Source organism: Mytilus galloprovincialis, chromosome 2, assembly GCF_965363235.1.
Source record: "Mytilus galloprovincialis chromosome 2, xbMytGall1.hap1.1, whole genome shotgun sequence".
Classification (NCBI taxonomy): Eukaryota; Metazoa; Mollusca; class Bivalvia; order Mytilida; family Mytilidae; genus Mytilus; species Mytilus galloprovincialis.
In genome coordinates, this window is record NC_134839.1 from 26,911,004 (window position 1) to 26,923,136 (window position 12,133).

At 31.9% G+C, this 12,133-nt stretch overlaps 1 protein-coding gene across 3 annotated transcripts; it reads left to right on the forward strand.

The window, feature by feature from the left end:
* Positions 1-3,390: 3,390 nt before the first annotated feature.
* On the forward strand, positions 3,391-7,826 carry LOC143063273 (cytochrome P450 2J6-like). Of its 3 annotated transcripts, none has more exons than XM_076235319.1 (4): positions 3,397-3,807; positions 5,284-5,793; positions 6,114-6,554; positions 7,231-7,826. In XM_076235319.1, exons 1-4 carry the CDS (start codon positions 3,804-3,806, stop codon positions 7,413-7,415), a joined length of 1,140 nt encoding a protein of 379 aa, XP_076091434.1. In that variant the 5' UTR covers positions 3,397-3,803; the 3' UTR covers positions 7,416-7,826. The 3 variants fall into 3 exon arrangements, with proteins under 3 accessions (XP_076091433.1, XP_076091434.1, XP_076091432.1); XM_076235317.1 differs by having other exon boundaries at positions 3,398-3,919; XM_076235318.1 differs by lacking the exon at positions 6,114-6,554 and having other exon boundaries at positions 3,391-3,919.
* Positions 7,827-12,133: the final 4,307 nt, after the last annotated feature.

The window sequence follows — 12,133 nt, forward strand, 5'->3', positions numbered from 1 at the left end:
GCCAATATATAAAGGTTATCTAGTTTTGATCAATGTTACTATCACTGTTTCCCTCAACGGTCTTTAAACTATGCACAAGGATTCCACACTTATTGAAGATATGCAACAATGTCTTATGTTTATCTTAGTCAGTTGTGTCATTTAATTTTTAAGAGGGTACATATCATGTGGAATTTGTAACTACAACAGTTCTTCATCAACATCTAGTATATCAAAATTTTGCATATGGGACCAAATAGAATTCCTTAATTCAAAACTGGATTCAACCATTTTGAAGAGAGAATACAATTATTGTCCTGAACTTGAAGGTACATTTAAGCGTACAAGTTTTCCAGAAGCTTCGATACTCTTATTAATAAGGGTATCGTTGTTATTAAATTTTCAGTGATTCTACTTAATCTCCCACCATATATATTCTGTCTTATTTTTATTTTAAAGAGATCTCGATTTATCAAAAGACGTTTATCATGTAAACGCAAACGGTATTACTCTAATTCTAAATGTACCAGCTTTTGTTTGATCATATTTGTTTGTATATCCCAAATGAAGTTTTGTTTTTAATCTTCAAACTAATGCACATGAATGTTGGCTCATAACTCAAAGGTTAACTTCTCGATGCAGACACATTTTGTGTTTCTGGTTTTGGCGTTTTTGTTTAATCATTGAATCTATTGTTTTAAGAATTGATATCAAATCGGTTTTTAAAAGCTTTAAAAAGACAAAAATAAAGGCAACAGTAGTTTACCGGTGTGCGAAATTCATAAATCGATTGAGAGAAAACAAATCCGAGTTACAAACTAAAACTTAGGGAAACACATGAAATATAAGAGGAGTAGAACGACACAACAGAAACACTAAAATACAACACACAAAGAAAGGAACTATAATATAACAATGGCCATTTTCCTGACTTTGTACAGGACATTTTATGAAAAAAATGGTGGATTGAACATGGTTTTGTGGCTAGCCAAACCTCCCGCTTTTATGACAATGTCAAATATAATATCAAAATGACAACATTAAATGACAGAACTCCAATACAAATAAATAGAAGAACATACAGGCTCGAGACACGCACAAATAAACAACACAATAGAACATTACGATAAACTAATAGACAATATCAATCAAAACCAAGTAAACAAAGACTCATAAAACCAACAGACATTTACATCAACGGTTACAAATAATAAATAAGAAACAACACGATCTACCACTAAACACTGGGAGGGACTGAAAACAGGTGTTCCAGAAGGGTACGCATTTCCTGCACCGTATACGGCATCCGTCGTGTTAATTCTTTGTTTAGTTCTGTAAAGATGGAAGACTTTTTTTTCACATATAACTGTATGTGATAACTTGAAGTTTTGTGTCACATGCAAATTGCAGAGTTTGTCGCATAACAAATTTATATCCGGTATATATATCAATTTGATACTTAAAATTGAAAAATATACATTAAAATATACAAAAAAAAAGCAAATACTTGAGTAGGTCTTTATATCACCATTTCAATGTCACGGTGAAAAATATCTTTAGTAACCTTTGTGTCATTTTCGTTGTCATTCTTTTGATTTTTGTTTTTATCTATACTTTTGGATTTTTCATATTTAGCGGTTTCGAGCACCACTGGCGAGAAATTATACATTAGTGTGTGCATCAAACAAAAGTCGGTGTTTTTATTGACCTTTCGTGTCTGATCAAACTTTTGTCATGAAATTTTTTCTCTGCTTGGATTATCGCAGAATTAATACGTTGACTAAATAGTTTGCTCTCCCCTCCTTTGATTAAGATAATTAGTTTGATTACGTGTTGTATATGAATGAAATAATTTACGCTGCAAATTTTTCAAACAACATTTCAATCAATTAATCATGTTACTTCTTAGCTTTTTAACTCTTCCAATCATATTTAATACTGCATGTCTTGCTAAATTATGCTTTAGTATCAAAGACAATTATATTTTATCATGATAAATGACTCATTGATTGTTTTGTTGGTAAATGCAAAAAAAAAACCGCTACATGCTCTCTCGAATATAATTCAAAGACAATTATTTTATATCTGTTCGTCCTATGTTCATTCGCTCGCTCTCTCTAACCATGTTTCTGTTGCCCTCTTTTTAAACCAATATATATATATATAGTAACAGCATATGGTAGATAAATGGATTTTTCAATTCAGTTATCTCGAAGAGGGACGAAAGATACCAGCTCTCACGGTCATAAAACTTTCGAGCATGATTTTTGTACTCAGACTCGAAAATCAACCAATCAAATTGCTGGATTTCATGTTTCGAGCACGATCTTTGTGCACCAAGCACTGAGCAAAGTTTTATGCCTTCAACGCCCGAGGGACAGTCAAACTCATAAATCGAAAATAAACTGACAACTCCATGGCTAAAAATAAAAAAGACAAACAGACAAACAATAGTACACATGACACAACATAGTGCGATCAAAACGGGGAATATGATGTTTATTGCAAATTAAAACTGTAACACACTCTGTTTGGAGAAGAACCCTTGCACAACAACTCATTGTTTTTCTGAAGGTTGCTAGTTACCAGACTTAATGGCTGTCCCTATATCCAATATTTCAACAATTTCTAGTTGCCGTCCAACATTTCCTCTTTGATTCTGGTCGGCCTTTATCTTACAATCTACCTTTTGTTTGTAATGTTCATTTTTTTTTAGCATGTATGAACAATTAACCACGGAATAAATATGGGATTTGATCAGCTTTTATTCTAACTTAAATCCTTTGAATTCTAGTTTGAGGTTAAGAGTCTAGGCATGATAAAATCGGTTACAAAATGCAAAGATGAAATATATTGCAAATGATCTCATTTTAAACAGTGTACATTGAATGCAACTCACAACAAAAAAGATGATACACTTTAGTCATGCCTTTTCAGTATCATTAAAAAAAATCGCTTATATATTCTGACGTATTGATATTTTTTCTTGAATTAAATTCAAATTTTAAAGATTCGATCAAATCTTGTCTTTATTTCAACTCTATTTTCTATATTCGCCAACCAAACAACGCAACATAATTGTAGTTTTTTACTGGAGTTTGCGCCTGCAGGCACTCTACATTATCAAACCCTGCACAAGTCATTATAGGAATTCGCTCATCAGAAAGCACATGTCCGACGTCTACATTTGTTATGTTTTTACAAACAGGATGTTAAAACATAGATTTAAAAATAGACTTGTATGTATACTGAAATCAAATGATGCATCAATGATCTTTAAATGCATAACACGTGCACATTGAATCCACATGAGCGAATTACCGTGAAGAGCGAAATAAAAGCCAACCAAACAAAATATTTTGTATGAACAAATAAGATGTTTATAAATAAATTTGTACATTTAAAATGCGCATATTCAAATGAATGTGATATCAAGGACACAAGGAAGAAGGAAAGATAAGTCATTGATATACACACATGTTCACTGCACATTCCGTAAACACAGCCAAACACGATTTTTCAACTACTAGTATATATTTCGAATCATATTTATTTAATAGATTTTGTGTAAATAGGATGAATGTATTTTCCGTATTTCTTGAGTGTATACAACCAACATACGTATCTGTGTTTATATTGATTCTTATTGTATCTTTATGTTACACTGTACTCTGCTGGAGAAGACCGAGTGATCTTCCTCCTGGTCCCAAATTTTATCCTATCATTGAAAACATGCGTACTGTTGGACAGAAGACGCTAGTGGGTGCATTTCGGGATTGGAGGAAAGAATTTGGAGATATTTTCAGTGTGTCGCTCGGATCTAAATGGGTAATTGTTATTTGTGGACTAGAAAATTTGAAAGAGGCGTTTGTCGAGAGAGATGATGTTTTTTCAGATCGCCCCGATTTGTTTGTAAATAGATATATAAACGAAAAAAGAGGTATGTTTTGTATTATCATACAAATTATTTACTATTTTCTGTTCATCAGACGTTTTCCATGTAGTACTAATGCAGGATTTGCGAAACCTTATATTAAAGAAAGACTTTGCAATACGTCAAATACGAAAACAAGATAAAACAAAGTTTTTAGTTGGCTTATATAAATACAGGTTTTAACTTTTGATTATTAGTTCAAAACTCGAGGTTCAAAAAGTTGTCAGAAAATAAAAAAGTCAAAATAACACGAACTGTTAGATTTTAACAGTTCTAGTGTATTTATTAAAAGTTATCTTAATTTTCACATGTTTACAATACTTTTTCTTTGAGGGCGCGTTCCGAAATGAAATACATGTATAATTTTTGTAGGGTTGACAATTTTTCAAAGCTCTTATACATGCCCATAGATAGTGATAGATCATCTGTGTCAAAACACTTACGTCAGGGAATTAATTTCGGTATGAAATTTAAAGACATGTATTCATATAATTCCTTTCAAGTTAATTACACGTGTACCAGTCCTTCTTTTAAACATTTTTGTATCATATACTTTCACAGTTTTAGCTCACCTTGCGTAAGTGAGCTTTTCTCATCACTTTGCGTCTGTTAACGTTTACAAAAATCTTCACCTCTGAAACTACTGGGCCAAATTTAACAACACTTGGCAATAATCATCAATTTGGGTATATAGTTTTAAAAATGTGTCCCATGACCCGGTACGCCAACCAAGATGGCCGCCATGGCTAAAAATAGAACATAGGGTTAAAATTCAGTTTTGGCTGATATCTCTGAAACTAAAGCATTTAGATTTGGAAAAAAATATTTATCAGGTTGAGATCTATCGGCCCTGAAATTTATAGATGAATCAGACAACCCTTTGTTGGGTTTCTGCCCCTAAATTGGTAATTTTAAGGATTTTTTGCAGTTTTTAGTTATTATCTTGAATATTATTATAGATAATAAAGATAAACTATGAATAGCAATAATGTTCAAAAAAGTAAGGTCTACAAATAAGTTAACATAATCAAAATAGTCAATTGACCCCTTAAGCAGTAACTTGACCTTTATAGTAATTTTTTACCAAATTTTCGTAAATTTTTGTAATCTTTAACAAAAATCTTAAATTTTAAAACAATTATCATCAACAACTATATTGTTGACAGTTCTTATATTATGGAATAAATCATAACTATGGCGGGGCATTAAATGTGTTTTACATACACAACCAATTCAATGTCAACGTCTACGCCACTGTTTCCTAAATATAATTTGTAGTAAACACTTATAAATTGATATCAATCAATGAAAAGGAAAGATTTGTTTAATGTATTATTCATTTTAGCGCCCTCATGCATATGCTTTTTCAGGTATAATTGGATCAGATGGTGAAAAACTGAAAGAACTAAAACGATTTACCCTTCGAGCATTGCGGGAATTTGGGTTTGGAAAAAAGTCGCTCGAAGAAAACATTAAAGAGGAAGTTAACATTTTTCTAGATTTTATTGACGAAACGAACGGAGCCAGTTTTAGTTTGGACGAAAAGGTGAATGTAAGCATTTCTAATATAATCTGTTCAATAGTCTTTGGAAAAAGATATGAGTATGACGACCATAAGTTTGTAAAATTAATGAAAATACTGGATGATTACATTAGCAATTCTACTCTCACAACAATACTAAATTTTATTCCGAACTTGCGACACGTGCCAGGGGATATCTTCTCTGCCAAGAAAGTGTTGTCCAATCAAAAAGAAATAGAGGATTTTATACAAGCAAGATTTGACGAACATAAGAGCTGTTTTGATAGTAACAATATAACAGACTTTATTGATGCCTGTCTCAGAGAAATGGAAACTAGAAATGAAACTAGCATAACTGGTAAGGAAAGACATGCGCGTATTATTTGCATGATAGTTTTATGTTTGTTTTGTTGATATTTGTTATTTTGTACATTTCATTTTTCAATTTTCGCGGATGAATATATATTATTGAATTTTTTTTAGAAGAACATGTTTTAAATGTCATGCGTGCGAAGCGCTTTTCTAGATTTAGCTTCATTAAGAACGGCCAAAGCCAAATATTTGCAGGTTGCATCAACCATGTCGCTGGTCCATGTTGATATATGTCGATTCCTATTTTGCTTTGTGTTATACAAAAATCATCTTTCGTAAGTTGCCAGTTGGTTTATCATATTTCAGAGAGTGAGGTACGAAAGATAATCCGAGATTTATTCATAGCAGGGACACAAACAACGGCAGCGTGTATTAAATGGTTTATATTGTACATGATACATTACCCAGACATCCAAGAGAAGATGTGGAGAGAAATAGATAGTGTGACGAATTCTAATCGACTTCTCTCTTTAAATGACAGATCAAAATTACAATATTGCCAAGCAGTTGTTGATGAAACGCTCCGAATCAGTAATACAGCACCTCTATCAGTCCTTCATGGTGCTTCCAATGAGATATTTTTCAAAGGTTTTAGAATTCCGAAAGGTTCAGTGATTGTTCCAAATATAGATTCTGTATTAATGGATGAACGGGTATTTTCATATCCTGAAAAATTTAACCCTGAAAGATTTTTGGATAAAGATGGAATGCTGCATGGAACTGAAAAGAATGTTGCTTTTTCTGTCGGTAAGTATGTGCGTCCAAGGCGATATGTCGCACGTGTTTAAGTAAATATTATACTTATTGAGATGTTAGTACAATTTCTATTTCTTGTCAGTTAAGGGAGTTGGTGTTTGTAAAAACTCCTGCAACAAAACGTTTAAACATAAATATTTAAGGATTGATTGTTAGGTAATTGCTTAATGTACAGTGGCAAATATTTCACGCATGTTCAGGTCGAAAATAAATAACAATACACATACAATAAGTAGGTCTTGCAAATGAGGTCAACCGGGATGAAGGGTGAGGAATTGGACTATCATTGAATTTTATAGAACAAACTCACCAAACAAAATCAAGATGACCTCATGCATGGAGACATATTTATGTATAAAAGTAAATCATATAGATACAAGGCTGAAGCACTGTTAGGATCATAACAAAGCGCCAAAAACAAATTGTTTCAAATAGTTATCAAAGGTACCAGGACTATAATTCAGTACGCCAGACCCGCGTTTCGTCTACATAAGACTCACCAGTGACGCTCATATCAAAAATATTTATAAAGCCAAATCAGTACAAAGTTGAAAGAGCATTGAGGATCAAAAATTCCAAAAATGTGTGCCAAATACGGCTAAGGTAATGATCTATTCCAGGGATAAGAAAATCAAAGCTTTTTAATATTCTTTTAATATGTCAACAGGAAGACGAGCCTGTATGGGAGAATCTCTTGCACGAATGGAACTATTCCTATATCTAACAGCATTGGTACAGAGATTTAAATTTTTGCCAGCATGTGGAAAGGATCCTCCCCCAAAAATTAAAAGAATTCTCGGACTGCAGTTTACTCCTGCACCTTTTATGCTCAAAGTTGCTCGTAGGTTTTGAATTTTTCCATGGCATAGATATTTCCGTTGCAAGGTTACCATGTGAACGATGTTTTTTGTAATAAAAGTTTAAGATTTGTAATCTTCTTAGAGAGTTTCAATTAGTATGATTTGCCCAGTAAAGATTTATAATTGTGCAATGTAAAAAAAAATGGATGGAGGGAGATACCAATGGGACATAATAACCATAAACTGTAGAATTAACGCTATGGTCAACTGAAACAAGACCAGATTTGATCAGTATTATTGAAGGAATCATAACCAATAAACGGTGGATGTGCAAAGCATATATTGTGCCTAAATTTATAAAAATTCGTAAGGGTTCCACGGAACACAGTGTCTCGCCTACTTTTGCTGTTAATCGCAGACTCAACAAAAATGAGAAAAACATCAATAAAAATTTCCCTCTCGATACTGTCTTTTGATTGAAAGAAGCTTCCAAGTTTGGTAAAAAAAATCCAGGATAGTTTATGAATCTAATAAATGTTTTATAAACTTTAACTGCAGACTGTATGTAATGTTAACTGGAAGAAAAACTAAGTCCATTTATAAGTAAAATACGGAAAAAGTGATTTTTTTTACAAAATTTACTTCTGAATAATATCTTATGATCAGAAACAAGCTTTTGTTTAAGTTTGGTAGAAATCCAGGATAGTTTAAGAACATTATAAAAATTTTAAAAACTTAAACCACAGAGTGAATGTTTTGTTTCTGGCAAAAAAAAACTAAGTCCATTTATAAGTAAAATACGGAAAAGGGGAAATTTATTTTTACAAAATTTTCTTCTTGATACTATCTTAGTTATGATCATAAACAAGCTTCTGTCCAAGTTTGGTACAAATCAAGGATAGTTTATGAAAGTTATTAAAAATTTAAAAACTTTAACCACAGAGTGAATGTAATGTTTCCTCGCAGAAAAACTAAGTCCATTTATAAGTAAAATACGGAAAAAAAGGAATTTTATTTTTACAAAATTTACTTCTGGATACTTTCTTATGATCATAAACAAGCTTCTGTCCAAGTTTGGTAGAAATTCAGTAGAGTTTAAGACAGTTATTAAAATTTCAAAAACTTTAACCACAGAGTGAATATTTTATACATAATCTGAACAGACATAATTTCAAAATCGTTTTATTCACGCAGACAATATTTTATTATACAAGTACACACCCGTGATATCGCGTGTCCGTGACTGAATTAAAGTATATAACTATGCCTAAGCCTTATTATAGTAATTGGTATTGTCATCTGATAAGTCATGTCGATTATAAGATACACAGTTTTCTCTGCTTTCAAATCTTTCTGTTTGAACCCGTCGACCTGGAACTTATCAGTTATATTGGAAATATTAATTATTTGGAAAACAAAAGGTCCTTGCTATCCAGGAATGGAGTATTTTTTAATCAACAGCATTGTCCTATATTAGTTACCTTAGAAAGTCTTGCTGATTGCTGAATAAAACTACAATAGGGAACAATTTGACAATGATTGAATTTAGTAGTGTCAGTCCTTTGATTATGACCCGTGTATATAGCAAAATCCTAAATACACCGTTTGGTGGTGTGCCTGTCAAATGCGGAACGTACAGATAAGGTAATAGCTGAATATACTATTTGTATCGGTATCGGATTCGACCCGGAACTTGTTAATTATTGGCAATATTAATTATGCTGAAAACGAAAGGGTCTGGAGTGGTGTAATTTTTAATCTACACCATTGTCCTATATTAGTTATATATAGAGTTGAATTCTTTGATTTGTCGTTTTTTACCCGATGACGGCTGACAAATGTGACCTCGTAATTTTAGTGTTATAGATATGCAAGTGTTCTACACTGTATGGAAATGAATGAACAGGCAGGCTCGGAAACTTAGCTTATGGATAGAGGGTTAGATTTTGAATAAAGGTGTCTTTTTTCTTATTTCCCTAGCAAAGTGTTTAAAATACGATCTGGTCTTCCCTAATAAGTTCAGATTTTTTTTTATCAACATATATGCGACAACGATTAACTTCTTATAAATCTTCCAGTAACAAAAAAAAAACAAAAAACTTTAATGCAAGTTGAGCAGTTTTATCGATAAATGATAAAAAAGAAAGAATATGCCGGAGGGTCTGAATGAAATTTACAGAATAGGGAATAACATAGTCCATAAAAAATGGACCAATCGATTGGGTTTCGAAATATTTTTTTTTATCAGACTGCAGTATGGTTACTTAATTAATTTATCACCTAACATAAGAAGAGCTATCTTATAATATATTGTTCTAACTTCGCCAGTTGTGGGGACGAAGGGAAGGAACAAAAAGTAAACGTGACATTGAGATGAACTTGAGTTATCTCTCTTTGGTAACGACGATATAATCGAGCACCTGTTGACTGTAAAACTACGTCATTCTTGATCTCTTATACAGTATTCCACATGTGTATGTTATACATAGTGCACTCGTAAGCATATGTCTCGCATAGATTACACGATAAATATCTATCAGTACACTAACTAGACTGAATAGTTATGGTAAGACACCTGCAACTGCATTGACGTGCGTTTTCTTGTGTTCCCTAAAAGTAATATATATAATAGAGAATGAAATTCTTTCATGATATCAAACAGTTTTAAACTGAAGCTGCCTTTCACTGCGGATTCATATTCCTATAAAAGATGAAATTACATCCCAAAAAAAACCCATATTTTTTAACGGCACATCTGAACTTTTAATTACTAGTAAACAAATATTTAAATCTGAGCAGGAGTTTTTTCTTTCAATCAAATGTAATTTTCCTCCAAAGTAGTACACTATCATCTACCAATTTCATTCGGTCGATGGAAATTAAACTTATTCATGTATATTGAAAATATGATGGCAAGTCTAGGAGCGAAGAATTCGGAGATACTTTATTTGATACCGAAAGCGGTCTTAGCAAGATCTAATCACTGATTCTAAGAAAATAACATGAATTTTTATTAAAAACAATAAACATTCATTTCTATTCTTTTATATATATTTTTTTAATATCAAGGTCTTACAAAACAAGATGAAAAATTAGTTAAGAACTTAACACTCATAGAAAATTGCGATTTCGTTTATAGTTTACCCATTTCATGTACAAAACGCAACAAATTTAGTATGTACCAGTTCAAAATTTTTATACATAGAATTCTGGTTACAAATGCAGGTTTAAAGAAACCGATTTATGTAATATGTAAAGAAACTAAAGCTACCAGTCATCAGTTTTCTGTGAATGTACTCCGATTAGAAATGTATCAACATACATTTTCAGCTCTTTATCAATTGACTATATATAGTATATGCCAAAAATATTATTCTTCGGTAAGAGCAAGGAATTGTATATTTAAATATACAATTCCTTGGTAAGGGTCATGGTAGAATTTATAAGATGTTCATGTTCATTGGACAGTGGTCTGTGTGCATCCCATATCCTGTGACCCTTTATATGTTAATGAGACTCCGGGTGTTTTCCATGTTTGATATCATATTGTAATGACATACATGTGGTAAGAGGAGAAAGCCTATGCCACCATTCACTTCTATATTAATGTAAATCATACCAGATGGACAAAAGATAATCCAGTAGATACTTACCATATATGTATAAAAGTGGCGTATCTAACATTTTAGCTTAATCAAGGTTAATATTTATATTATAGATTATGATTGTGTCTCTATATCGCAATACTGGAATCTGGCAAATGTATATAACAAATTCAATTATCATATTGCAGTATATATAATCTGTATGTAACTTTGTAGACAAATATGTGACACTTAAATCAAATAAATTATTATTATTATTATTATTATTTATTAGTAGTAGCAGGGCATTATGTGTCTCTGGTAGTAGTATAAATACAAGTTCCAACATTCATGCTGCTAAAAATATGCATTAACCCAAAACAAAAAAGTTTTACGCATTCGGTAACATTTAAATAAACTGTGTCAAGTAAAGAAAGATACAATGAAATCTTATATGATACGTAAAAGGCAAGTATATGACTAAAAACTTCGACAAGAGAAATTCTTATTTATAATAGTTAACGCAGTTATACACAGTTGTGTAGCAGTAAACGTTTCCGCTATCGCTCGGTCTATTTTAAATAATTTCATTTGAACTTCAATATGACTAACGTTTGAAACATTGTTGAACAAAGCATGAAGGTCTGGGTGAGGGCCTTCAAATCTTTATTTTGTTAAGCCATTATTCTCTTTTCTTTATATTTGAGCATCACATCATTATCTATTCTTTAAGTGTTTTCCCATTATTTTCTCCAGTATTAATTTGGCCAATTATTCTCTATTTTGTAAACCCGTTCCAAGCCATCAAGTATATAAGCCACGCATAAAAATGTTTTCACTCCATATCTTTCCGTATTTTGAAGCTATCTGAAAACACTGAATAATAAAATCCGTTAAGTATATTCTGACGATGTACATGTATTATAACTATACCTACAAATATATAAAAACTTTGAGTTTTTTTTTGGCAAGTATTTGTTAAGTTAATTTAATTTTAATACTTTTTAGACATACATATACGGATCACACTCCCTACACAGCCATGCCAGTATCGTATATCCGTACATGTGCGAGAGGGGTAACATGAGGTCATGTATCAGTATTAATTACACGATCTGTTGTAATCTGTTTCCTGATTAGGATAGATCGATAATCAGATTAACTCAACATGCGATTGACAGAAGAT

What these genes read in the sequence shown, in the direction of transcription:
- LOC143063273 (XM_076235317.1), top strand. Translation starts at nt 3,457, where the DNA reads ATGTTCACTGCACATTCCGTAAACACAGCCAAACACGATTTTTCAACT. An exon ending in ATATATAAACGAAAAAAGAG is followed by an intron (nt 3,920 to 5,283) that starts GTATGTTTTGTA and finishes ATGCTTTTTCAG; the next exon opens with GTATAATTGGATCAGATGGT. An exon ending in GAATGTTGCTTTTTCTGTCG is followed by an intron (nt 6,555 to 7,230) that starts GTAAGTATGTGC and finishes ATATGTCAACAG; the next exon opens with GAAGACGAGCCTGTATGGGA.